At 19.3% G+C, this 26,543-nt stretch overlaps 5 protein-coding genes across 11 annotated transcripts in view; 1 reads left to right on the forward strand and 4 right to left on the reverse strand.

Annotated features, from left to right (window-relative positions):
- Positions 1-304: 304 nt before the first annotated feature.
- On the reverse strand, positions 305-3,180 carry LOC412467 (bifunctional purine biosynthesis protein PURH). The gene is made up of 7 exons (XM_395924.5): positions 2,989-3,180; positions 2,362-2,565; positions 1,977-2,265; positions 1,398-1,889; positions 937-1,329; positions 603-867; positions 305-539 (listed from the first exon to the last, which is right to left on the reverse strand). Exons 1-7 carry the CDS (start codon positions 3,005-3,007, stop codon positions 420-422), a joined length of 1,782 nt encoding a protein of 593 aa, XP_395924.2. The 5' UTR covers positions 3,008-3,180; the 3' UTR covers positions 305-419.
- Positions 3,181-5,441: 2,261 nt separating this feature from the next.
- On the reverse strand, positions 5,442-9,213 carry LOC550822 (egalitarian protein homolog). The gene is made up of 6 exons (XM_026442782.1): positions 9,197-9,213; positions 7,472-8,955; positions 7,291-7,371; positions 6,950-7,194; positions 6,281-6,666; positions 5,442-6,012 (listed from the first exon to the last, which is right to left on the reverse strand). Exons 2-6 carry the CDS (start codon positions 8,873-8,875, stop codon positions 5,651-5,653), a joined length of 2,478 nt encoding a protein of 825 aa, XP_026298567.1. The 5' UTR covers positions 8,876-8,955; positions 9,197-9,213; the 3' UTR covers positions 5,442-5,650.
- A 2,117-nt stretch (positions 9,214-11,330) lies between these two features.
- LOC100578726 (protein kinase 4) lies at positions 11,331-15,236 on the forward strand. Its single transcript, XM_006560768.3, has 4 exons — positions 11,331-11,466; positions 11,823-13,984; positions 14,680-14,963; positions 15,062-15,236. The coding sequence occupies exons 1-4, from the start codon at positions 11,401-11,403 to the stop codon at positions 15,226-15,228; spliced, it is 2,679 nt and encodes an 892-aa protein (XP_006560831.1). The 5' UTR covers positions 11,331-11,400; the 3' UTR covers positions 15,229-15,236.
- A 582-nt stretch (positions 15,237-15,818) lies between these two features.
- On the reverse strand, positions 15,819-17,596 carry LOC550684 (protein unc-50 homolog). Of its 2 annotated transcripts, XM_623078.6 has the most exons (7): positions 17,495-17,596; positions 17,041-17,140; positions 16,824-16,975; positions 16,572-16,758; positions 16,343-16,476; positions 16,097-16,198; positions 15,819-15,982 (listed from the first exon to the last, which is right to left on the reverse strand). In XM_623078.6, the coding sequence occupies exons 2-7, from the start codon at positions 17,130-17,132 to the stop codon at positions 15,846-15,848; spliced, it is 804 nt and encodes a 267-aa protein (XP_623081.1). In that variant the 5' UTR covers positions 17,133-17,140; positions 17,495-17,596; the 3' UTR covers positions 15,819-15,845. The 2 variants fall into 2 exon arrangements, with proteins under 2 accessions (XP_623081.1, NP_001301008.1); NM_001314079.1 differs by lacking the exon at positions 17,495-17,596 and having other exon boundaries at positions 15,846-15,982; positions 17,041-17,132.
- A 7,952-nt stretch (positions 17,597-25,548) lies between these two features.
- The window catches only part of LOC411476 (la-related protein 4), a 13,823-nt gene continuing 12,828 nt past the window's right edge, over positions 25,549-26,543 (reverse strand). For 5 of the 6 annotated variants that reach the window (XM_026442698.1, XM_026442697.1, XM_026442699.1 and 2 more), the window contains exons 9-10: positions 26,292-26,395; positions 25,549-26,090 (exon numbers count right to left, since the gene is read on the reverse strand). In XM_026442698.1, coding sequence (XP_026298483.1) covers positions 26,300-26,395 — 96 coding nt within the window. In that variant the 3' untranslated portion in view covers positions 25,549-26,090; positions 26,292-26,299. The remainder of the gene's footprint in view (positions 26,091-26,291; positions 26,396-26,543) is intronic. The other variant, XR_003305302.1, reaches the window with a different exon arrangement.

Raw genomic sequence — 26,543 nt, forward strand, 5'->3', positions numbered from 1 at the left:
TTATATATATATTTATTTATTTATATAAATTATTTTTTTATATATGAATCATTTTAAATTATTTAATATTACATAAAATATAAATATTAATGTATATTAGTTTTAAATTCCTAAAAAATAAAATTTAAAATTAAAATAGATCAATTGATCAAATAACACATTTTTTCTATTTTAATAGTTTTATTTTATTATATATACATATATTAATTTTATTTTATAATAAAATATATTTTTTTAAATATTATAATTATAATATATTATTACATCTATAAATATTTTTAAATTAAAAAATATTTTTAATAAATTTGTTATTAATTTATTTTTTGTTTATTATAGATAGAATAATTTTTATAATGAATAATGTTTTAATATAATAAAATAATATGCTATTATATTGAATTATAATTTAATATAATCATTTAGTGATGGAACAATCTCAGATTAGTATGAATTAATACTATTTTATGTTCATCACAAGCTTGTATTATTGCTTCATCATTTACAGAACCAGAAGGACTTGCAATATATTTAACACCACTCTGTAATTAAATAATTTAATTAATGATTTTAAAAATGAATTATATAATAATTAAATTACATACTAATTTAGCTCTATCCACATTATCTCTAAATGGAAAAAAAGCATCACTACTCAGAGCAATATTGTCTGCTTTTTTTATCCATTCTATTTTTTCACTTTCTGAGAGTTTTTGTGGCACTTCCTCATACATTGCTGTGCAAAAAGCTTCATCCATATCTTTTCCAACAAATCCATTTATATAATTGTCAATAGCATTTGAAATTTCTGCTCTTTTTACATTTTTCTTAAATTTCATATTAATAACTTTAGGATGCTGTCGAAGCCACCTGAAAATAATATTACATTATATCATTCAATAATATTAACAAACATCAAATATCAAAAATGTAATATACCAATTATCAGCTTTATCACCAGCAAGTCTTGTGCAATGAATTCTTGATTGCTGTCCTGCACCAATTCCAATTATTTGCCCATCTTTTGCATAGCATACTGAATTACTTTGTGTATATTTTAAAGCAATAGTAGCTACAATTAAATCTCTCATAGCAGAATCAGAAATAGTTGTATACTTTTTGGTTACTATATTAGAAAATATATTTCTATCAATAATCGCATCATTACGTTTTTGTTCCATAGTTAATCCAAATAAAATTCTATATTCCATTTGAGGTGGCATATAATTTGGATCAATTTGAAGTATACAATAAGCACCATTTTTTTTCTTTTTTAAAATTTTGAGCGCATTTTCTGAATAATCAGGTGCAATAATACCATCAGAAACCTCTCTAAAATGTTTTATAAATATACAAATATAAATAATTTATTCATTTCATTTTTTGATAACATATATTACCTAGATATAATTTTAGCAGTAACTTCATCACATGTATCTGATAATGCTATAAAATCTCCAAAACTAGACATTCTATCGGCTCCTCGTGCACGCGCATAAGCAGTTGCTAATGGTGTAAGCTGGTCTAATAAATCATCTACTTGACATAATTTTGCTTGTACTATATTTAATGGCACAGCAACTGCTGCCCCAGCTGGACTAACATGCTTAAAAGATGTTGCAGCTGGTAAATTTAGAGCTACTTTCAATTCTTTTACTAATTGATAACCATTTAATGCATCACAGAGATTAATAAAACCTGGGGAACCATTTATTACTGTTAATGGTAATTTATCTAAAGTTGTAAAAATTTGTGCAGGTTTTTGATGTGGATTCATTCCATATCTCAGTGTCAACTGAGAAACTTTATTACTATATTGTTTACGGAAATAATCTGAGATTGCATTATCATATTCTGCTGTATGAGTGAATGCTTTAACTGCTAATAATTGTCTAAAAATATGAGAGAAATTATTAAAAATTTAAATTACATTCTCTAAAATTTATTTTAATAAAATATATATACATATATATTTATACCTAGTTTCTAAAGAAGTATCTTTGTTAATAGAAGATTGCATTTCTTTTCCAACTTTTTCATAATCATTAGGATCACAAATAACTGTTACTCTATTATGATTTTTAGCAGCAGCTCGTAATAAAGTTACTCCACCAATATCTATGTTTTCTATTGCATCTTCAAGTTTTACTTCTAGTTTTGTAACTGTATTTACAAATGGATATAAGTTACATACCACAACCTGAATAAGTTCATAATTTTGTTTATGAAGATCTTGTTGATCTGACTCTGTAAATCTAGCTAATATACCTATAAAATAAAAAAAATTCTATATAATATCATCTATATAATATAAATAAATAAATAATATTAAAAATAAATTTAAATATATAAATTCATTCATACCAGCATGAACAGCAGGATGAAGAGTTTTGACTCTTCCATTAAGCATTTCAGGAGCACCAGTAATATTAGAAACATCTTTTACTGGAAGATTAGCATTTCTCAAACATTTTGCTGTTCCACCAGAAGCAACTAATGTCAAACCTAGTTCATGCAATTTCTTAGCAAATGGTAAAAGATTTGTTTTATCAGAGACACTTAATAATGCTATAAATGTAAAATAAAATAAAATAATTATATAATAAATTATATAAAAAATAAAATATAAAATAAATAAAATAAATTTTATTATTATTATATTATATTTCTTATGTATGAAATTTTATTAAATAAAAAGAAAAATATTATAATATTAAAAATAATATTTTTATAAATAGAGTTATAATAATTACAATAATATAATTATAGTACAACAGTATATTTATAATTGAAATAATAATAATTATGATATAATCATCATATAATTAATAAACAATATATTAAACACTTAATATTTAAAAACATTAAAAAATTAATCATTATTTTATGTTTGAAAAATTATATTAAATATTTTATAATAAATATTTAAATTTTATTTACTTTTTTCTAATTTTTTCTATTAATTTGAATTTAATTATGAATTTAACTCACCTAAATTTCCACTAGACATGATATTTCTTCTAAAAATTATTCTAAAAAGAAATAAATTTCAATCAAAATAATTTTATATCTAATTTAGGCTTTCGTACTATAGAATAAATTCAACAAGTGTGTGGCTTCAATTCCAAAGTAATTTCCAACAGTCCATAATTCACATTATATATATGTAGACAACTACATATAAACACATTCTTATATAGTATTATAAGTTATAGTATTACATATAAAACACAATCAAATATCTTATAATTCGTGGGGGTCTTAAAGATCAAATGTTATCTTATTGAATTGAATAAAATATTATACAATAATATATAATACTATAAGTATTATATATAAAATGCAAACATTAATTTGTAAAAAAAAGAATTTCCAAAAACAAATTATATTTTTATCGTTCAAATTTGTTATATCTTTTTATATTATTATAATGATACAATCGTCTAATAAATCGTATATGTAAGATATTTTTTACATTATGCAAAAAACAATGAAATATATAAAAATATTATAACAATTATACATATAATTTCTTAAAATGAATCAAATCAATTATAAATCAAATATAAATTAAGTTTTTAATTATGCACATTTTTTGAGATTATTATATCAATATTAATAATTATTTTACAGAACGATTTATGATTTATTTCAAAAGATATGTTTAAATTAATAAAAACTAATTTGAAAATTTTACATATTAATGCAAAATTGATTTAAAAAAATGTAATAAATATAATAAATTTCATAGGTAAAATTAAAATGTATAACCTATTTTTTTATTATATTTAAATAATAGTAAAATATGATAAATCTTATTTAATATTTATAATTTTTAATCTAATATTTATAATTTAAAAAGATAATGAAATATTATCATAAAAATGATTTAGATAATAGATTATATATAACAAAACAAATATAACTATATTATTTCAGTTAAGCAAAATAAAATAATAATAATTTTATATTATTATTTAAAACAATTATCTTTTTATTAAAGTAAAGGGTTATAAAAAATAAAATGCAGGAATATTTTTTACTTATAATTCATTTCATGTAAAGAAACAGTTTAATTTATTTCATAAAATTTATTATGCACATTTTTCAATTTTTAATGCAATAAATTAATCATTGTTAATAACAACAATGTTTATTATTTTAGATAAAATAGTTTTATCATTTTTTAGATTTAAAATATGTTTTTAGTTAAAATAATTTAAATGCATTAATAAAAATAAAGCAACTGAATTAATTATTGATCTAATTATTATTGTTAACAATTATATTGATCAATATTATATTTTAAAAGAGAACAAAAATGTTACATCAGTATGATAATAATAAATATAATGTTAACAGGCATATCTTTATTAAAGAGCATATTATAAAATAAAAAACTATATTTAAAATCATTTCACAATAATAAAGAAAATAATTATAGCCTGTCTCATAAAATTCATATAGTTTTCTATTTATAAAAAACTAATTATTCATATTGTAAAATTGTCATCACCTAAATATTTCAATGGAAAAAATTTCATGGTTGCATATTTCATAGTATTTTTAAACAAGCATTTCTAAAATAATTACATATTATTTGCATTTTATGAAAATAATAAAATGCTAAATATAAGGATAAAAAATTAAAAAATAAACCAATGTACAAATAAATGTTAATAAATGACCAATATTAAATAAAAATTCTATACTTTTTGAAAAGTATTGCATTAAATTACTGAACTAACTTGGTGAATCTTAACATTATCACATTTGTTTGTTCTTTTTGCAATTTGTCACAATTAATTTTTTAATTGTCATTAATTTTTTATGATAAAGAAGATTTTTAAATCCTATTTATCATTAGTTAAAAAACAAAATAAATTTTTCTTTCTATCTAATTATAAATGATATATTGGGATTTGGCACAAATATAATTTTTAAAAAATTAGACATATCAAAATATGATTATTATACATATTTATATTTATTTTTGCATATATTTTTATTTTAAAAATGAATATTATCAAAAATATTTTTCAAAAAAACTGAAAATATTAAATATATATCTATGAGAAACATTCATTATGTTAGACAGTGATTTTAATGCAGCACTTTATTTTTACATAAAAAATTAAATTTTTCTATATAATGTAATTCCATATTTCTTTATGATGACATAAATTGTATTTATTAAAAAATTAATAAATTTTTTTTAAAGTATTATTAAAATAAGTATTATTAAATATTAAAATATTTAAATGTTTATATTTTTTTGTTTATATAAAGGAACAATATTAGTATTTTAATCCTGAGGAGCAACATAAATTATTCAAAAAAATTTTTTATCAAGTTTTTGTTAGTAAATACATAATTTGATTTTTCTTTCTTATATTCTTGTAAAGAAAGATAATCATTTAAAAAAAATATTTTACAATATTAGATTTTTTTTCATTAAAACAAATTTTTCCTAAATTCTGATTACTACAGAATCAGATTTGGAAAAAAATTGATTGTTACAGTTCAATATTACAATTTTTTAAACTATGTAAAATAAATCAATTTTCAACTAATTCTTTTTAATTTCTCTTTTTCGTAAAAATCTAATAATGGCAACTTCCTTTCTTAACACTTTCACAATAACTAAAACATACTACTTTTTTGGCGAATTCAATAAATCTATACGTTCTTTTTCTTCTTCTGTGAGAAATATTTTGGTAATTACTATATCACCTGTACTATATGTTTGGCAAGCCACACTATTCAGGGAATTACGATCTGATTGTGGACTTTTATTTTTATCTTGACACGAACATACACATTTTGTTGGAGATACATCTGCACTGCTTGAGGAAAATTGATCAGTTGCAGAACCAGTAACAGCTGAAAGAATAGCTTCTAATTTTTCGATTTTTTCAAATCTATCCATTCGTCCATCAGATAGAATTTCATCTACCATTTGCATTGATTCTGTAAGACTTGGTGTATCAGAATTTCTTGGTGACAATATACCACCTATAAATACAAATATATGAATATATATAATTGTGTATATATATAATATAAGTAATTGTGAAACCAAGTTAATATTAATTAAATATATAATATTAATATTAATAAATAATATTATATATTTATATTAATATTAATAATATTATATATTAATATATAATATTATTAATATTATTATTATATTAATATAATAATATTAATATTAATAATAATTATTAAATAATATTAATTAAATATTAAATTAAATTATTAATAATAAAAAAATTTATACCTGAATGTGAATTTTCAGAAGTATAACTTTCCATACTATGATATTCTGAATCTTCAATTTTATCTTCATCATCATCATCACTACTTTCTCCTTTATCTTGACCCATATTTTCAAGTTTTTCTAATTTTCTTGCAACTTTGTAACTACCTTTCAATTTCTCTTTTTCATCCTCAGTAAGATCAAGATAACGCAAAAGACGTATTTCACGATTACTTAAAACAATATTTTTGGTGGTTGCTTCTTCCATTCTTTTTTTTAAATCTGCAACTTCTGTTTCCACTTTTCGTTGCTTCTTTCGTGCTTTTACTTCTGCAGGTTTGATATGTAATTGAATTTGTTCCTCACACAACTCATTAAAAAGAACTTGTACTTCTGGTTTTATGAGTCTAATAATATTAAAATCAAAAATTATAATTAACAAAAATATCCATTTTTATGTATTTTTTTTACAATATTAAAAAATTAGATGAAAATATGATAAAATTATGTATGTATAATTAAAAATTAATGAAATTTTTTTTTATTCATTTGAATCAATTTTAAATATCTTTAATGAAAAATTTAATTATTCTAGTTTTTAAAATAAATTGTAAAAAGTAACTGCTATTTTACTAATATATATGTATTGAAAAAATCATTCAATAAATACAACATGATTAAACAATATACCTAGACATGGAAATATATATTTGTGGAACTAAACTCAAAACATCACTACTAGCATAAATGAGCATATCTCGTGTTAGTGGACGCCTACACCAATATCTTTGATTATTACGATAGATATTTTTCAATTGTTCTTTTAATGGATTACTTGGAGCACCATAATGATCACATAGTGTATTCAAATTAACATTTTTAACTTTATATACAGGTTTTCCAGTTTCTTGAAACTGCAGTACAGCATGAGCTGCCTACAAATAGAAATATAATTTATCTTTCAATCATATTTTTATTATTTTATATTTCAAAACTTTTTTAAGGAATTTTAATAATTATAATTTAAATACCTGTGTATCAAAAACATTATTCAACATAATCTTAAATTGTCTGTACAAATTGACACTGTCATTTCTACAATCATGAATTACCTAAAATAATTAAAATAAAATTACTAAAATATAAACAAATTTATAAAATATAAATGATACAAAAATTTACATGAGTAGAGTTTTGAATATTTTTTCTTACTTTAATAACATCTTTATGTTCTAAAAGTTTTTGAAGGCCTCCAGCTTGTACAAGATTAGGACAAGCAAATAAATCAAATACATATGCTTGACCAGACATAGTTCCAATTTGTACAAGTGTCAATTGTCCTTTAACTCCTAAATTTATTCCTTCACAATCAAATGAAACAACAATTTTACCATCAGAAGGAGGTTTACGAGGATTTATTATATCTTCTATGATTTGAAGACTTTCTCTTGGATTTACTATTACTCTTGTCTGTTGCAATACCTTTAGTTTCCAAGCATCCCCCATTTGCATAGTTTGTAAACTTCTATCCTTTTCTGTATTATCTGCCAAAGTCTTCATTACAAGTGTATTTATTCTTTGTTTTAAAGTTTGTTGTTGCAAGCTTATTGGAGAAGTACTATTGCTTTCAATTGATGGGAAATGAGAATTTTGTATATTATTAATCTGACTTGTAATATTGATATTAGTAGATTCTGAATTAATTATTTGTTGAGATGCTTGAGTATTGCTTGGTTGAATAATTTGATTTAAATTTGTTTGACTTGCAGTACTATTTTGACTTCGTGAAGAATTTGTAAATCTTGTTTTTGCTTTTCCTTCTATAGTAGAAGACTTAGGCCTTCCAATTAATGTTACTAAATTACTTTGAACATGAAATGCATCTGGGAACATTTTGACAAATGTACACAAATCCTGTGGTGTTTTAAATATTGAAGTCCAATTTTCATATGAAAATTTATCATTAACTATATTAAACATTTGATCTACAAGAATTGGACCCTTTTGTTCAATACATTCACAAAGAAAATCTAATAATTTTGCAGTAATCTCTGGATCTATAGGTATATCTGGTTCTAATTCTACAAAAGGTTCTGCTTTCATGCCTTCATATTGCTTTAACATTACATTATCTTCAGTAACTACAAAAGCATCAGGATATTTTAAAAGAAAGTCTCTAAATTCTTTATAATGTTGACCAGAAATATGTCTAACTTCTGGAGAAGCTTGGGATCGATGTCCTAAAAGACTCTTTATTGGTACTTCTGTACCAATTCCATACTGCATTAATTTATTTGTAAAATATTCTACAGCCTCTCGAGCATAATCGCGTTTACCACCTAATTTACATCCATTTTCTTCTTCTACAATTTGTTGAAAAGTATTTACTGATACATAATCACCATTAATAATAAAAAGCATTGGATATTGAGCTAAAAACTTTTTAAGGCCACTTTGTGATCCACCAGCTATTTGGCGCATTTCTTTTGTAAATCCTTTAGCTCCAAATTGACAACTTAAATCATGTAAAGTACGTGGACCACCTTTATCCACAAGAAGTTCCAGAAAAAATAAAAGTGTCATATTTCGTACAGTCTCATATTCTGAACTATCCATCTTTCTATTTTATTTGTTGCTTCAAGAGAAGAGACTTTTTATTAATTATAATATCCAAAAAAATCATGTCATGATATATCCTAAATATAATAATTAAATTTTAGTTAATTTTAAATATCAATAATATTAATAATATAAATATTTTTCTTTTATTATTATTATTTAATCCTTTAATGTTTTATTTATTATTATTACTTAAAAAAGAAACATTTTAAAAAAATAATAAAGTTTATTTATTTTATATTGAATATTTCTTAATCTAAATCATTATATCTAACTTATTAATATAGAAATATAATTATAATTAAAATGTATATTTACCATTATGATGATTATCAAATATTAAGAATATAAGCACAAAAATAAATTATTGCCATCTTTGATTATATACTTTTATAAATATCTCATTAATATTTTCATCCAAAAAAAATATTTATTTCAAGATTAATTAAATTCCAATGATTAAATAATTGCACAGCCACCATAACAAGAGAAAAGATCTAAAAATTCATAACATAAATAGTTAAATATATATAATTAATATTTATAATTAAATATAAAATATTTTATAAACTAATATTTTATAAACTAATTTTCATATTTTATTAAACTTATATTTTTTTATATTTTTTTACAAACCTTATATTATGAATAATTAGACTTCTAGTTGATAAAATTTCTTTTTTGATAATACAATATATATTGTATAAAATAGGAACATTATAAATTTCTTTTGTTTTTTAAGAGATTAAAATACAATAGTATGATAACCTAATAAACATAAAAATAAATTATTATAAATATATAATATATATTTGTTTAATATTAAGAATTAATGTTTAGTTTAGTTTTTTTGTTTAATGAATAATAAAATCTCTATTAAGATTAAAATGAAATTGCAATGAATGAATTGTGCAAAATATTTGTGGAACATAAATACAAAAAATCTGCCCACCTATAACATTTATGATTAGTTGTTCCTATATTATTTGCATTTTAAATTGAAGGATTAATCTGTTTATTTTACAATTTATTAAAGTATCACAGTCCATATCACGTATAAGACATATGTCATTAATTCATTATAGTACACATTACTACTGTGTAATTTGACATTAAATAATATAATAATTACCTATAACAAATAAAATTTTGCAGAACTTCGATACATATCAGATATAGATTTCAGAATTGACGATATCTAAATTCTAAGATATCACAGGTCAAACAACTCTCTGACATAGATTTAGAATACCACGCCACACTAATGATCTTGATATGTATTCCTATAGTGTTTGTGAAGCATTCTTGAAATCGTTCTTTTCTTAATTAATAATAATAAATATATTTTATCAGAAAGTTGTTTTATTGTATCTTGTCTAATATTAAATAGTAAAATTTCAGTCATTTGCCAATGTAGTGCACCGTGCAATATATCAATATCATCCTATACATACTGATACACATATATCCAATTAATCCTCACTTGATAAAACAGAGACAAAAGAGAAGAAAAGAAATACTTCTTTTAAAGAAACTATAATCACAAATAAAATATATAATAGATCTATCATTTTATAGAATTTTATTTCTCATATATTAAATTATTGATTATATAAAAAATCAGAAAAATTTTTTACAATTTAGATCGATGAAAATTATATTCAATTCAATCATCAAAAATGATAAAATTGTCAGAAATAAAAATATTTTCTTTTTTTAAATTCCAATATAATTTCCAATATTCATATATTTATATAGATTATAACATATTAGATTGTATTCATTTGATTATATTTCAAATTTTTCGATAATCTAAATATGTGCAAATAATAAATTATCCATAAATAAAAAATTATATATTTTCTATAACAGCATAAAAAAAAAATATCAATTTATGAATCCTAAAAATTCATAAAAATATCTTTAAATTTTAAATTCTATTTAATTATGCAAAAATAATTAATTATAAATGTGAAATATATAAGTTATATAATACAAATATATTTATAAAATATATATATTATATATTATATTTTATTGTTTACATTAGAATTTACATAAAAAAAATTTAATATTAGTAATCTTAAAAAAAAATAAATTTATTTTGTTTTTATTATTTAAAAAATTTAAGGAATAATGAATGTTGCATATATTTTTTATAAATATTTATTAAAGATATTTAAAAGACACTTAGTGAAATATTTTATTCACTAGAATTTACTATATATGTTATGTTGGCTGTACTTTTATTTCGAATCATTTATTATACAATTTGTTTGAAATGAGTTTCCAGTAGAATAGAAGTATTTTAAATAAAATATTATAAGAAAAAATATATATTAAAATAATATAAATAATTCATAAACTGAATATAATATAAACTGAATAATATAAATAATTCATTTATACTGAAAATTTGAAATTTTAATTATAAGATAACATTTCTTTAAAATATTATTTATATATGAAAATTTTGTAAAAGTAAATATATATAAATTATAATTATTAGTTTAAATTAAAATATGTTTTGTTATGATGAAGATGAATTGGAACCAAGACTTACACCAAAACCTGCATCTAAACTTGATGTAAGTTTTTTTTTAAGTAATTATTAACAAATTATCTTTCTAAGTCTTTTAATATTTTATAATTTAAAATAAAATTACTTATTTTGTCTATATTTAATAAATATTTCATAAAAAATAAAATAAATACATAATTACAATAACTATTAATAAAGAATAAATATTAATAAAGAATAAATATTAATGAATATAATAAATTTGTTGATAATAAATTTTATTAAAATTTTTATTTATTTAAAATTAGAAAAGTATTTAAAAAATAGTTATATTTTAATTAAACAATTGATTATATATATAATAAATTTTAATATTTTATTTTAAACTTATAATATAACTTATGTTTTTAATAAATATTTTAGTGTTTTACGGTGCCATCAGTTCCTGAAGTTTCTTTAATATTTGATAAACCTTTGAGTTTTAAGACTACAGAAAATACAAATTTTCGTTCACCAGCCATAAAACCTAAGAGTTTAATATGTAAAAATAATAGTTCTTCTTCGTTAAATGTTAATGGATCATATGCAGCTTGGAAAGAACAAAATTATTCATGGAAACATCCATCTTCTTATACAATTCCTCATCATAAAGAACAATCTGAACAGAATTACATCATACATTCTTATTTAGTAGAGGATAATACTATAAATACTTCAAATAAATCTAAAGAAAAAAATGACACTTCGAGAACAGATATTTATAATTCTTCACAAAGTAAAGAAATAAATAGAAAAATTGATGATTGTTTTCATAAATATAATTATGAAATATCTGAGAATAATGTAACTCATATAGAAAGAAAACAGGATACAGAATACAATGAAAAAAGAATAGATTCTATGTCTGCTATGTCACATATTAATAAGCCTGGCATTAATGCTGACAATTATATTATTAATGAAAACGAATATTCTCCATCATTACACAAAAGAAAGCTGATAACTAATAATTCTAAACAAAAAATTCCATATAATGATTCAATTTCTGAATCAAATATACAAAATTTATCTATTAATCCAAATAAATTACAACAAAGTGAATTTCAATTACCACATTATTTAGGACAATATCCTTATTTTAATATGAATTCATATTCATTTCCTCAACTTCATCCATATTCTACTCACAACACGGATAATCAAGAAACATTGAAGAATTTATTACAGATTATAAATAGTCAAAACGAACAAATTAAATCTTTACAAATACAAATAGATAGATTATTGAAAATGCAAGAAGAAAATTTAAGAGAAAAGAAAAAATGTTCTTGTTCATTTCAATCACAAGAACATGATCAATTATATGCGAATTCTAATAATATTTTAGATGTTTCTAATTATGTTACTGTACCAGAAAATACAAAAAAAAATATATATCAAAAAGAATCTCTTAAAGATAAAAGAAAAGATAATTATAATGAAAATGAAAATATAAATCAAAATGAATTGATATTAACAGATGCACAATCAAAAAAAACATTTATGGAAAAAAAAGTTTCAATTGGCGTAATGACAAGTTTTGAATTTACTGTACAAAATAATCCTTTTACAATGGATATTGAAAATTATGAAAAAAAAGATAGCCAACAAGAAAATTTTAAAATGTGTAATAGTGTTTGTCTTGACACCAATGAATCATTAAGAAGATATAAGAATTCTTTTACCCGAATACCTAGTGCACAATTAGAAAATATAGTTGAAGATTCAGAAAGTTATATGTCATCTAGTCAACAACAAAGCAGTAACTTAAATGCAAGTACTTTTACAAAAGATTTAGAGAAACAAGCATTAGATGTACAAAGAGAAACACATATTCATAGATCTGAATCTCCAAAATTGTGTAAAGATATAGCAACAAAATTAAATGAAACTGAAAATAAAATAAAAAAACATTTAAAAAATTCTACAGAAGAAGAAATAGATTATAAAACTATAAAAACATCAATGATACAAAAAAATGCAGAAAATGCTGAAAATCATATTCAAAAAAATAGAAAGTTTAAAGAAAATATTCTTACTAATATGAATCAAAATAAACAAAATATACGAGATAATGAATCTATACAAACAAGTAACTTTGTAAATAAATCTAGTTATTGTAATGATCCTCAAAAAGAAGGACAGATTTCTAGATTTAAACAAATCAATAGTATTGAAGATAGTTTGATTTTAAATGGTGATGATTTGAAGATAAATGAAAGACCACTTACTCCAGAACCTAGTATTCATGTTGAAATGAATGAGTATTCTAGTGATGATGACAGCGAACATGTTAAACATAGTTCAAAAGTGGGCTGGACATTTTACAATAATGTTATTGGACGAGTAAATCAATTATTGCAAAATTCTTGTATTATAGATGATCAACAACAAAAACAAACAAAAATAAATCAAAATGAACGAGATGAAATTGAAAATAAAACAGTATTAGATACTGTAAAAGTAGCTACATTAGAACAACTTAAAAAGCTTGGAATTAGTTTACATGAAAATTCAGAAGTAAAGGAATCAAACAATAGCAACAAGTATGTTTTAAATTTTTTTAAAAATTCTACATTAAAGAAATTATTTATTTATATTTTATTAATATAATATATAATATAATTTAATCTAAGTAATTTTTTACTTCATCACAGATATTATATTTATGTATATATTTTTTTAATTTTATACAAAATAGACTAAAATTATTTTAATAATAAATCTATAATGTGAGTATAAAATTTATTAGTATCTATTAATAATAATTTGAAATATATTTATTAAATGATTGATACAAAAAAAACAATATTTGTCTATTATATTTTATTTAATATAATGAATATAATAATGAAAAATTGAAAAAAATATAATAATGAAAAATAGTTTAATTAAAATTTTAATGATTATTTTATAAAATTTTTTTATAAAAATATAGAAAGTCAGTTTTTACAGAAATACTATTTAAAAAAATAATAAATTTATTTTTTTATCATATCGAAACAAAAATAAACATAACACTTTACTTAAAAAAATTTAAAATAATCTTGAAATAACCATCAAACTTTTGATCAAACAATTTTTATATTTTATATGAAACATTTTTATGATGAATATCCTTTATTGATAAATGTTCTTTATAATTTTAATTTATAATTTATAATTTCTTTATAATTTTAATATTCGATTTAATTATGTTTTCTCTATGAATGATAAATAATTTTAATAATTTATTTAAAAGGAAAGCATTTGATTTATCATTCTATCCGCGTTTGGATTACCAAACAAATATGACACAAACTACAAGTGCTGTAAATGAAACAAATACAAGTATGCATATGAAAGCATTAGCTTTAAAATATTTAACTGATGAACAACTTGCTGAATTAGCAGTACAAAGACAAAGTTCATCTCTTCAGCATCTCATGGTTAGCAATGTTCAAGGTACAAACATGTCTTTTGCCACAATGCGTTATTTAGAAAGATATCAACTACTTCCAGGAAAAAATAATATTCAAGTAGAAGGTAAAAAAAATAAAAACTTTTTATAATATTATAATTTTAATTAAATTAAATTAATAAAATAGCAATAAGAAATAATAAATTTTTATCTTATTTCTCAGATATTGGTAAAAATGATGGATCTCCAAAAGTTGATCTAAAAATTACAGATTCAAAAAGTAATCTGAAAACAGTACAACATTTTCCATTTAACCAAACACCTAGAACAACTTGTCCCAGTAAGATTTTAGATATTTCGACTTTAAAACGGCAACCTAAACTTTTATAAAAAAAAAATAATATATAAAATAAATATTATAAGATTTGTATTTCTTAAAATTTTTGATTTCTTGATTTTAATTTTTAGATTTTGATTATTACTATTAATAATTATATCTATACATATTTTTTATTTAGCTATAAAATTTATATCATAAGTAGCTCTGAATTTATATAATTATTTTTAAATAATCAAAGAATTAAAGATATTCAAAAAATATTTTTATAATATACTTCATATTATTTATTTTATATGTAATAAATATATAACTTAATTTTAAAAATGAAATATTTTGATATTATAAAATAATTTATATAATATAAAAATTTATTACAAGACATTATATAAAAAAAATTAATAATTTTAATTTAATAATATAAATATATTCTGTAATAATAAAATTATCATAAAATTAAATTTTTAATATTTTTATATATTTTATTTTAAAATACAAAATAAATAAACCGAATTTTTTATTAAATAATAAAAATTTTTCAATTTATAAATATTTTCAACATTAATATATAATAATCATAATTTATTTATTATTATCATCTTAAAATATATAAAAATGTGTATCAAAATTAATTTAAAATAAATTTTTGTAATGAAACAACAAATTTTATTCAAACAACTCGATAATGATAAAATTCCATAACTAAATGACTAATATTAATTCCTGCACATAATGTCATAATATATATCAATAATATTATTGGTAATGTTGATAATATCATATGTGTCTTATGAACTATTTCCATACCTAAAATATATTAAAAATATATTAATTTTATAATAACTCTTTTAGTTTTTAATTTTATAAAACATAATTTTTTAATAAAATGTTATATAAATAATATTAAATTTATACACTTACTTGTGTAACCTAAAAATGTTATGTAAATATAGTAACTAACAGCTATTAACCAGATTGTGTTTCCAACAAATCGTGATGAAAATGTATCATAGTTTATAAAACCTGGAACAATAAAATTAATAACAAAAGAAGAAAATATTTAAATATTTTAAATATAAAATTATATATAAATTAAATAAAATTAATATAAAAAAATATTAAGAAGAGGAAGATAAAAACAATATACTTTATAACAATATACTTTACTTTTATATAAAAACAATTGTACGATATGGAGTATAATTAAAGGTGGAAAAAATGCATTTAAATGTATATCAAATGCATAACCCCATTCTACATCCTGAGTTTTATCAATTCTTAAATAATGATTTGTTATAAACCTAAAATTAACAGAAACATTTGTTTTATAATATTATATATATATATATATGCATATTATCATAATAATGTAATAAAAATAAAATTTTTAATTTACCAAAATATTGTAGCTACTATTAAACCAGCTGCAAGATAATCAATAAATATCATATAAAATAATAATTTTATAAATTGAAGAAATCCTAATCCCAAAACTATGGTAAAACCAACAGAAGATATACATAGACAACACATTAATAATACCAAAAATGCAGGATCATCTCTTGCAAATTGAGATTTTGTTTCTACAAAAAAAAAAATATAATTTTTATAATATATTATAATATTATTTGTAAATGAGATAACTTACGTTTTCTATTTTGAAAATTTCTATATACTTTTTGTGGTGATATAAATAAAAAAATCATTTGCCATAAAGCGAATTCAAAATCCATTTGTTCAAATTTTAATAATTTTCTTAAGTACTTGTAACATTTTGTTGCTGCACCCATACAATCTTGCCTAAAATGAATTTATATACTTAAATTTTAAAGAAATGTATCATAATTGGAAATATAATTTTGTACCTGTAAGTTACTGGCATGGGTAAATTTGAACTTGTTTCACTAGGACCAGGAGAATTACATCTACTTACTGGTGGTGATGTAGAATATTTCATTTTAAAATCTATGTAATATAAATTAATTGCATAAATTTTAAACAAGTCATAAAAAAATAAGTAATATAAACAATAATTTTTGATATATATATTATATAAATAATAATTATTATTTTTAAAATAAAAGAATTATAATTTTTTATCAAAATTATTTCTAATGCTTTTTTTATTACTTTTTAAATTACAATAAATCACATTTAATTCTATCAATTAGATATATCATTTATTATTATAGGTTATGTTTAGGCATTAAATTACAAAAGATATTGATATGATTAGATATGATAATTATTTTTTCAACAAATAAACAATATTACACAATTATTATTTTAATTATACATAAAAATATTTATTTTTATTACGTTGTATATTTAAAATCAAGATTATTTGAACAATGATAGCTATTGGCTAAATTCTATTCAATCTACATTTCAATTTTTTATATTTATATTATTTTATGATTGTTAAATACATAGCAATATTTTAATATTAACTATATTGTATATTATTTAAAAAGATTAAATATTATATTTAAAATTAAATATAAAAAAATATATTAATAATATAATAAATTTATTATTATATCTTTTCTTATATTTTTATAAATAATTATAATTTTTTAATATATTTATATATTTTTAAATTCTCGATTTCAATAAAAAAAACTATATAAAAAAACCATATAGGTATATATAATGGAAAAATTTTAAAAATTATTAATTATTAAAGAATTAAAATTTTAGTAATTTCTATCATTATATTTACTATAATATATATTTTATTCACTTAACTTATAATAATTGTTACAGCTAAATTTAAATTGATATTTATAAAATAATTAATTGTTTTATTTTTTATTATTTATTTTAAATACATGAATTTAAACAATAAATAAAAATAATATGAATAATGTTATTATACGAAATTATTGAAAAGTAAACATTAAGAGATAATATAATTAAACTTTGATTAATATTAAATTAATTTATATTATTATATTATCACATTTTAATAAATTAATTTTTAAAAACAGTAATTTTAATATATAAATAGATTTTTTCATTTTTTTATTATATTTATTCATTCTTTATTTATAATATTTACAGAATAGTTTTTAATTAATATAATGGACGCAACAAATGAATTTTTTATGTACAAATATATAATTATTATATAGATTGAAGAAACATAAATGTAGATACATCAAACATAAAATTAAGTATGCATAATTAAATTTTATTTTATATGCTGCGCCATAAATTAATATATACATATAGCTAATACATATATAATTTTTCGTATTTTGTATCAATATTACTTTGATAACATACAACTATATAAATATCATTTATCATAGATCGCGTATATCTTATATATCTTTTATGTATATATATATATATATATATATATATATATATATATATATATATATTATTATATATATATATTATTATTATATATATTATATATATTATTAATATATTATTAATATATTATTATATATATTATTAATATATACATATATATATATATATATATTATTTATTTATATTTATTTATATAGCAAATCATTGTATCAATACCGAAATTTATAAAAATATGCAGTTATTTTTAAAAATGATGCGTTTTAAATTAAGAGTATATTGATACTAAATTATGTGTATATATGTGTATGTAAATAATTCTCTTAATTCAAATTTGGCTTATTTCGTGTATTTATATTTACATATAATAAGCCAATGTTCAATTAAGTTTTGTATTATTTTATATCATTATTTCGATCAGCAAAAAATACATGAGATTTTTGATAAATTATTTTATATCATGTGAATTCCTTCATATGAAAATTGGAAGATAAATATAAAAGGATCAATTATTTTTTTACATATATATGAATATATGTAAAAAGGCACTGAACATACAACGAGTTCGCAATGTAACTATAATATTATGACATACATATTTTAAATATTACAGGAACAACAACGAGATTTAATTAAGAACACAAGAACATTTCTCATTTTTTATCATTTGAAAAAAAAATATTGGTGACTATACTAAAGATAACGAATAAAAAGTAATATAATATAAATATACTATTTTATAATTAAAATATATTTTAATTATTAGACAGAAATTAATAAATAAATTAAAATTTTCATTGTCATTTAATATATAGTTTTAATTAAAAAAAAAACTTTTATATTAATTTTTAATTTTTTCAATAAAAATTTTAAAATTTAATTACATACATTAATGATACTAAAATGATTATATCAATTTAGATTATATCGAAAATCGTTTATATATTGGATCCAAATATATTATAAATTAATTTTGTTAAGACAATATATATTACGTATATTTTAAATTCTTATGTGTCGCATCATAACAGAATCATTGCAGTAATGCACATTTTCTATTTAAATAATAAGTTTGTTTTATAGAGAATATATAATTCTTAACAATTTATTAAAAGTATTGCATATATATTCTTATAATTTGAAATTGTATAAAGCATATCAGAAAATTCTGATCAATGAATAAATATTGCGATGTTAGATCAATCGCTATTTATATTTAATATATTATTAATATTATTAAATTCTAACGCACAATTCTATTTTGATTATTTTAATTAAACTTCACTTATAAATATGATAATATTGACATTTATGATATATTTAATTCATTAATTGTTTCATTTGAACATGATAAATTATAATTATCATAATATATTCTTAAATTTAAATAATTTGATTTAATACAATTGTATGTATATATGATTTTATATAAATGTATGTATTATAATGTAATAATTATTGTTGTAAAAATTTCGCATATAGAACTTCTTTTCTATAAGTTATATTACACAAAATGAAATATTTATTAAACATGAATAAAAATATATTTACTAAAAGATATTTATAAATATTTTCTGAAAATTTTTTAATTTAATTATTTTAAACATTGTAGTCCAGTGCCTAGTATAATAAACAAATTCATAAAGTATAATTTTATCATTGTACATAATACATTATTAAATTATACATGTATATTATATGCAAAATACTAATAAATATTAATTTTGTTAGGAATGTTTATCAAATTAGCTTATAAATAATATAATAAAATATTTGTTATTTTAATATTTTTTAATATGTATATCATGATGTGTTCTTGCTATATCGATAACATTTCAGAAATTATAAGTTTAATTTATTAAGTTATTTACATTCATATTTAATTATAATCTTCTACAGTTGATTGCAAAAATGGTCATTATAATAGTTTTACAAATTTTAAAAAAATTGTTGTCATATTATTGTATTATTGTTTCTGCAAACTGTATATTTTCATTAGGAAAAGCATTAATGTTGATGTAAATTTAAGATAAAAATTCAATATTCTATAGAAGTTTCAATTTGAAACATTTCGAAAAGCGTTTTTCAAAAAACATTTTAATGAACAACAAAAATGTATTATATACAAAACACATTACAATACAATATTATAATTATCCAAAAGTTTTAGTCATTTTTGTCTTATCATTAAAAATATATGAATAAAATTATATATTATATATATTATAATATATATTATTATATTATATAATATATATAATACTGTAATAAAAAGAATCAAAGAAGAGCAAAATGTTTTATTGAATAGGAAAATGGCAAAAATTGACATTTATATAATTCATAACATATTAAATTGTTTTAAATGTTAAAAAATATAAAAAATACAGATGAAATTTTCGTAAAAATAGATAGTTATTTCAGTTTTATAAATTAAATTTATAAAATAATCGAACATTTTTGTGACAAAAATTCATATTTTTTCAGTTTTTTTTTTTTATATATATTTAAATAATTCTGGATAAATTAACAGTTTTTTAAAAATATTTATACATCTTGTATTGTATTTTAAACTTTTTTCTTCTTAATATGTATACTATATTGCAATTTATTGTAATACATTTTTATTGTTCCTTATATATTTATTTAAAATATAAAATATAAAATACACAAGTTAAAGTTATACGGATGTTTAAATATTTCTGTGATTTAAATTATTTGTGTAATTTAAATTATTTTGTTTTTCTAAATATTTATTTATCTGAAGGACAAAATAATTATACTTTCAAGAAGGATTAGTTTAATATTTATAAATAATATATATCTGAAATTATTATATTATATATTAAATAAAATGAAAACTTAAATTCTAAAAGAAGCATATTCACTTATTTTTGTTAAACAATTGTATTAAAATTTTCTAATTCCTTTGTTTTACAGAATTTTGTGTGTAAATAACATAAAAAAATTAAATACAAAATTAATAAATACTATTAAATATGTAGATATTTTTTTACATAAGAATTATATGCTTAGACAAAATAATAAGTTTGTATTATTACATTCTATATTTTATTACAAACATATTTTAAATAATAAAAACGAAAATTTAATAATTGATGTTAATTTCTATCAATAATATGTGAAATATTATGTAAATTAATAAAGGAAGACAATAAAGTTTTAAATGATTACATTGGTTGTACATATAATATTATCGACGTTGATATCATATATCATAAAATAATATTAATTTAAAAATTTTGTTTTTTAACAAAGATTAACAATGTATCAAACTATTATAATTTTAATTATAATTTTTTCACATTCAAGTCAAATATTTTGAAATCAGAGCATGTAATTACTATTTATATTTGAATTCATATTCATAATTTTGAAATATTATTATCAATAAGATAATGTTTGATGTATCTCAATTATTTAATCAATAGATATTTAATATATATATATAATTTGTTTTGATTCCTTGTAACGTATAAAGCTGTGTTGTTTTGTATGTGTTTGCTTTTTCTTTATGTTCCTTGTATATGCAAATAATTGCCGTCTTTTTGGAATAATACTTAAAAAATTTTGTAATTTATATTGAATCTGCATCTTGTGTAAAGATACTGTCAGTCTCTTATTTTGAAGATAATGGCAGTTTCTTTATGCCCTGAATAAAATTACATGCAGAAATGGTTTTCTTTATATGTATACATATTCATCAATTCATCGTATTTATTGGAATACTTCAACTTTCTCTATGTTATTCATAATGCTAGGCCACATTTCGTTTAAATTGCATTTATACAGTTTTTAATAAAAATATATATAACGTAATGTGAGATTTAAAGTTGTTAAAGTAAAAGTAAAACCAATAACAGTAATTAATGTTTAATTTTGAAATTTGTCACTTTACATAGTAATAAACAAACGTCATAGATCATATTATAATACACAAGTTCCCATAGTAGTTAAAAAATCAGACTTTCTAGGCCTGCAGCCTATGAAACGGAGTACGTTATACATTGTATTTCTGTTGGACTTCAATCTAATCACAGTTTATTCTGATGGATGAATTAACGTAAGTTTATCAGCCACGATGTGTGACGAGATTATTAAAAAAAGAACAGAGTTCTAATGTATTTTTTTTTCTTACATTCCAATCACAATTTTATTTTAATTTATCACCCTTACCCTGGACCATGTTAATATTCGAATTCGAATTATAATATTATGATTTTATTTATGTAATGATTTAAAATCATTATATATTTTATTAAGTAAAATTTATTAACATAAAAATTTTCGCTATATCAATTTTGCTTATACAAAGCTTAAAATATTCCAACTTATGCATTATACAAATAATTATTTCACATAATTTTATAATTTATTATTGAAAAAAACAAACGATCATTACGATCCAAGGTATTGGTGCTATTTTTCATTTTATATTATACAAGTATGCAATATACCAACAGCTTAGTATTTCTTACATTAAATTCCATACATTTAGTAAAGACAATGTATAGAGAGGAATCAACTTTCAAATTTTTTACATATAATTCGTAGCAATAATTAAAACGAATATTCAAAGCATACACATAATTAGCTATACATAATTTATGGGGTAACGCATAAAGTAAGACAAATCACTTTTAACATTGTTTATGTTTTTTAAAACTCCATTATCAAGAAATTGTAATGTTTATCCAATTTTCATACATACGTACATAAATATATACATATATGTATGTATACGCATATATTAATATATATATATATATATATATATATATATATATATATATATATATATTCATACATACGTACATAAATATATACATATATGTATGTATACGCATATATTAATATATATATATATATATATATATATATATATATATATTTATACGTATGTATATTTTTTGTATTTATATTAATCTTTTTATCAGTAAATTCACATTAATGTACATTTTATATAAACTAAATAAATTGACGAATTACTATATCATTTAATTATAAAATATTTCCTTGTTATTTTTATTCAATTTTAAAGTATTAAAAATACACATATAGCATTAAACAATATCGATCTTATTTGAAATAAAAATACTGTGCACATACATAATGTACCATTAATGAAACAATTTTTCATTTATATAACTGCAAAAAAATAAACTTTATTATTAATTGACATAATTAAAAATTGAACTAAATTCATACATTGTATGAATTAGAAAAAAAATAATAAAGAATATATGCAGTCAAAATTAGTTTCATTTTTCTTATAAGATATCTCATTTTAATATGTTTCTTTTATATTATATCTAATTACAAAAAAGGAAAAAAAAAAAACAAAGAAAACAGGAAAAATAAACGATAGCAAAACAATGTGACACATTTACATTCAATAATAATTGATATAAAATATCAAATTTTTTAGTGAATTTACTAATGAAAAGATATATGTGTATATATATATATACTGTACTTATTTTTTGATGTAATCAATTATATTACATCAAATTTTGAAAGTATATTATAAGTTGTGCTACAAGAGTGAGACTAAAGCAAAATGTTTACAGCACCACGATTTAAACTGAAATAATTAATATTTTAATGCATTTACATTTGACAATAAATTTTTTTGTATATCCAACATTGCGACTAATCATTTCAGATATAAAAAATTAAAAGGCAGTATTATAAATGTAAAGTATAATTATACATGTTGGTAATAATTGTTTTATAGTTCAGGAGATTGGTTTTCCTTTAATATTCATTAGTACTTCAATTTCTGTACGCATATCAGTAACAAATATATCATATGCGTTATTTACTATAATGTATAGATACATATAATTATATAACATCTAAAGCCAAGCTCCTGTAATATACACAACATTTTGAGGCACTTAAACGTGTGCTCAAAGACCATGTTTCTGATAACTCTTATATTACCTGCCAAAGCATAATTCTAAATTGTATATTATTTCATGTAACGGTAATATTAAACAGAAAAGTCAGTGCCGTAAATAGGTGCCTAAATATGTCATAACAATTTCTTTTCTCTTGAAATAAACATAAGATATATTTAATACTATTTCCAGAATATCAATAACAATATCAAACAACAATGTTTTATTATTGTAATTTATTTTGATTTATCTGAAATACAAATTTTAAAGCTTCTAACAGGAATTAAAATGTATTTGAAACAACATGGAATGTTATATTTTCAAAATATACTAATGTACTAATTTAATTTTGTTTATATTATTTTCTTCGTCTTGTATGTATCATATTTTAGAAACTATAAATAATTTTATGAGTAAATATATCAAATTTATATTTTTGCTTTATAATGATATTATTGTGAGACAAATATATACAATTCATTTAACACGTATTTTTTAATATTCTAGATAAATATATGATTATAAATACTTTTTTTATAATAAATTTTATTATTAAAAATATTAATTATTAAATATTTAAACATAATAAAGAAAATATAACAAACCAATAATAATTTTTAATTTGTAAATAATTGAATGCAATTGACTTTAATTAATCTATTATTTATGAAATAATTACAAAATATTTCAATATCGTTTTTATCCATAAATAATATAATGATAAAAAAAATACTAGAATATAGATTTTATAATTAATTTAAAATCTATAACAAATGTTAGTAATTTTTTTTATATTTTCCTCAAATAAGATAAGTTGTATATTATCGTAAATAATAATTGTGAAACTACGAATAATATATATATATGTATATATATATATATATCATCAATAAAGCAATTTCTTGTTTTTCTTTTACTTTAAATTTTGCATAGAAATAAAAACACAGATACACGATACTCTAAATATTTCATTTGTATATTAATTATTTATATTCTAATATCATCTATTATAATTGTCATCAATATTCTGGAAAATATGCAAATCTTGTTTATAAATAATGTAAATGAAATATATAAAATTACATGAAAACAGAAATATATTAATTTTTTTCAAATTAAGTATCCTTATGATTTATCTGTTTTAAAAATTACATTCTTTTTTTCGTTTTTTTTTAAATCAGAATTCTGTTTGAGAATAGTTAATTCTGTTTGAGAATAAGTTTCGTTGCACTCTGAACATTCATTAAGCTGTACGCACATAGCAAGGTTTGGCACAAAGATAAACATTTCCCAGTTACGGCCCTGTGCTATGAAAGGGGAGAGGAGAAAGGAATTAAAAGATTAATACCTTAGTTTAACATTTTTACAAGCTAACAAATATGTACCTCCAAAATCACAGAACAAAAGCAATAACAATACTCTTCTACACAATGTATTATCCTGCCAGCAAACGTATTTTTTTAAATATGCAGCGAATTAGAGTTTCTTCAAACAATTTTTTTATGATTCATAGTTAATTGATACCACATTCATTGTAGGCGAAGTCACTGTACAATGTAAAAAGTTTTCTTCATACCCACTATATCCAGTGTAGGATAAAAAGCAGTGGTACATAATCCATATAATCCAGATGAAGAATAACAGCTAAATATTGAAATTCACTGCAATAGTATCTGTAAAAGTATTCATTTCACTATTTTTATCTTTAATTTTATATTCAAAATTTCATTTGGATTTTTGTAATAGTATAATATAATTATATATATATATATATATATATATATATATATATATATATATATATAATTATTTAAATAGAATAATTATATATATATATATAATTATTTAAATAGAATAAAAAAATTCTTACTTACATATTGATTTATACATTTCCATCTCTTTCATCTGTCTTATGTTTTGTACAAGGTAGTTCGCGACAGTGTTGTGCTACTTGAGCATAACTCGGTCTTGTAAGGTCCTACAATGAAAAATATTTATTAGTAACAGAAATTTAATTTATATTAAAAAAATATATATTATTATAAATAATAATAAATAATAAATTATAAAGAACATTTTATAAATCATAAATATCCAAATTATTATAAAATTTATAGTAAATAAAA

Source organism: Apis mellifera, linkage group LG9, assembly GCF_003254395.2.
Source record: "Apis mellifera strain DH4 linkage group LG9, Amel_HAv3.1, whole genome shotgun sequence".
NCBI classification, from domain to species: domain Eukaryota; kingdom Metazoa; phylum Arthropoda; class Insecta; order Hymenoptera; family Apidae; genus Apis; species Apis mellifera.

Bases quoted from the DNA above. Each gene is read 5' to 3' on its own strand.
- LOC550684 (XM_623078.6), bottom strand. From the start codon at position 17,132: ATGAAATATTCTACATCACCACCAGTAAGTAGATGTAATTCTCCTGGT. The intron at 16,759-16,823 runs GTAAGTTATCTC...TTTTTTTTGTAG, and splicing joins AAATTTTCAAAATAGAAAAC to AAACAAAATCTCAATTTGCA. The intron at 15,983-16,096 runs GTAAGTGTATAA...AATATATTTTAG, and splicing joins AACATTTTTAGGTTACACAA to GTATGGAAATAGTTCATAAG.
- LOC412467 (XM_395924.5), bottom strand. The intron at 2,266-2,361 runs GTATGAATGAAT...TTTATTTTATAG, and splicing joins TCATCCTGCTGTTCATGCTG to GTATATTAGCTAGATTTACA. The intron at 868-936 runs GTATATTACATT...TATTATTTTCAG, and splicing joins GGTGATAAAGCTGATAATTG to GTGGCTTCGACAGCATCCTA.
- LOC550822 (XM_026442782.1), bottom strand. From the start codon at position 8,875: ATGGATAGTTCAGAATATGAGACTGTACGAAATATGACACTTTTATTT. The intron at 7,372-7,471 runs GTAAGAAAAAAT...TAATTATTTTAG, and splicing joins AACATAAAGATGTTATTAAA to GTAATTCATGATTGTAGAAA. The intron at 7,195-7,290 runs GTATTTAAATTA...TTCTATTTGTAG, and splicing joins ATAATGTTTTTGATACACAG to GCAGCTCATGCTGTACTGCA.
- LOC100578726 (XM_006560768.3), top strand. From the start codon at position 11,401: ATGTTTTGTTATGATGAAGATGAATTGGAACCAAGACTTACACCAAAA. The intron at 11,467-11,822 runs GTAAGTTTTTTT...TAAATATTTTAG, and splicing joins AACCTGCATCTAAACTTGAT to TGTTTTACGGTGCCATCAGT. The intron at 13,985-14,679 runs GTATGTTTTAAA...TTTATTTAAAAG, and splicing joins GAATCAAACAATAGCAACAA to GAAAGCATTTGATTTATCAT.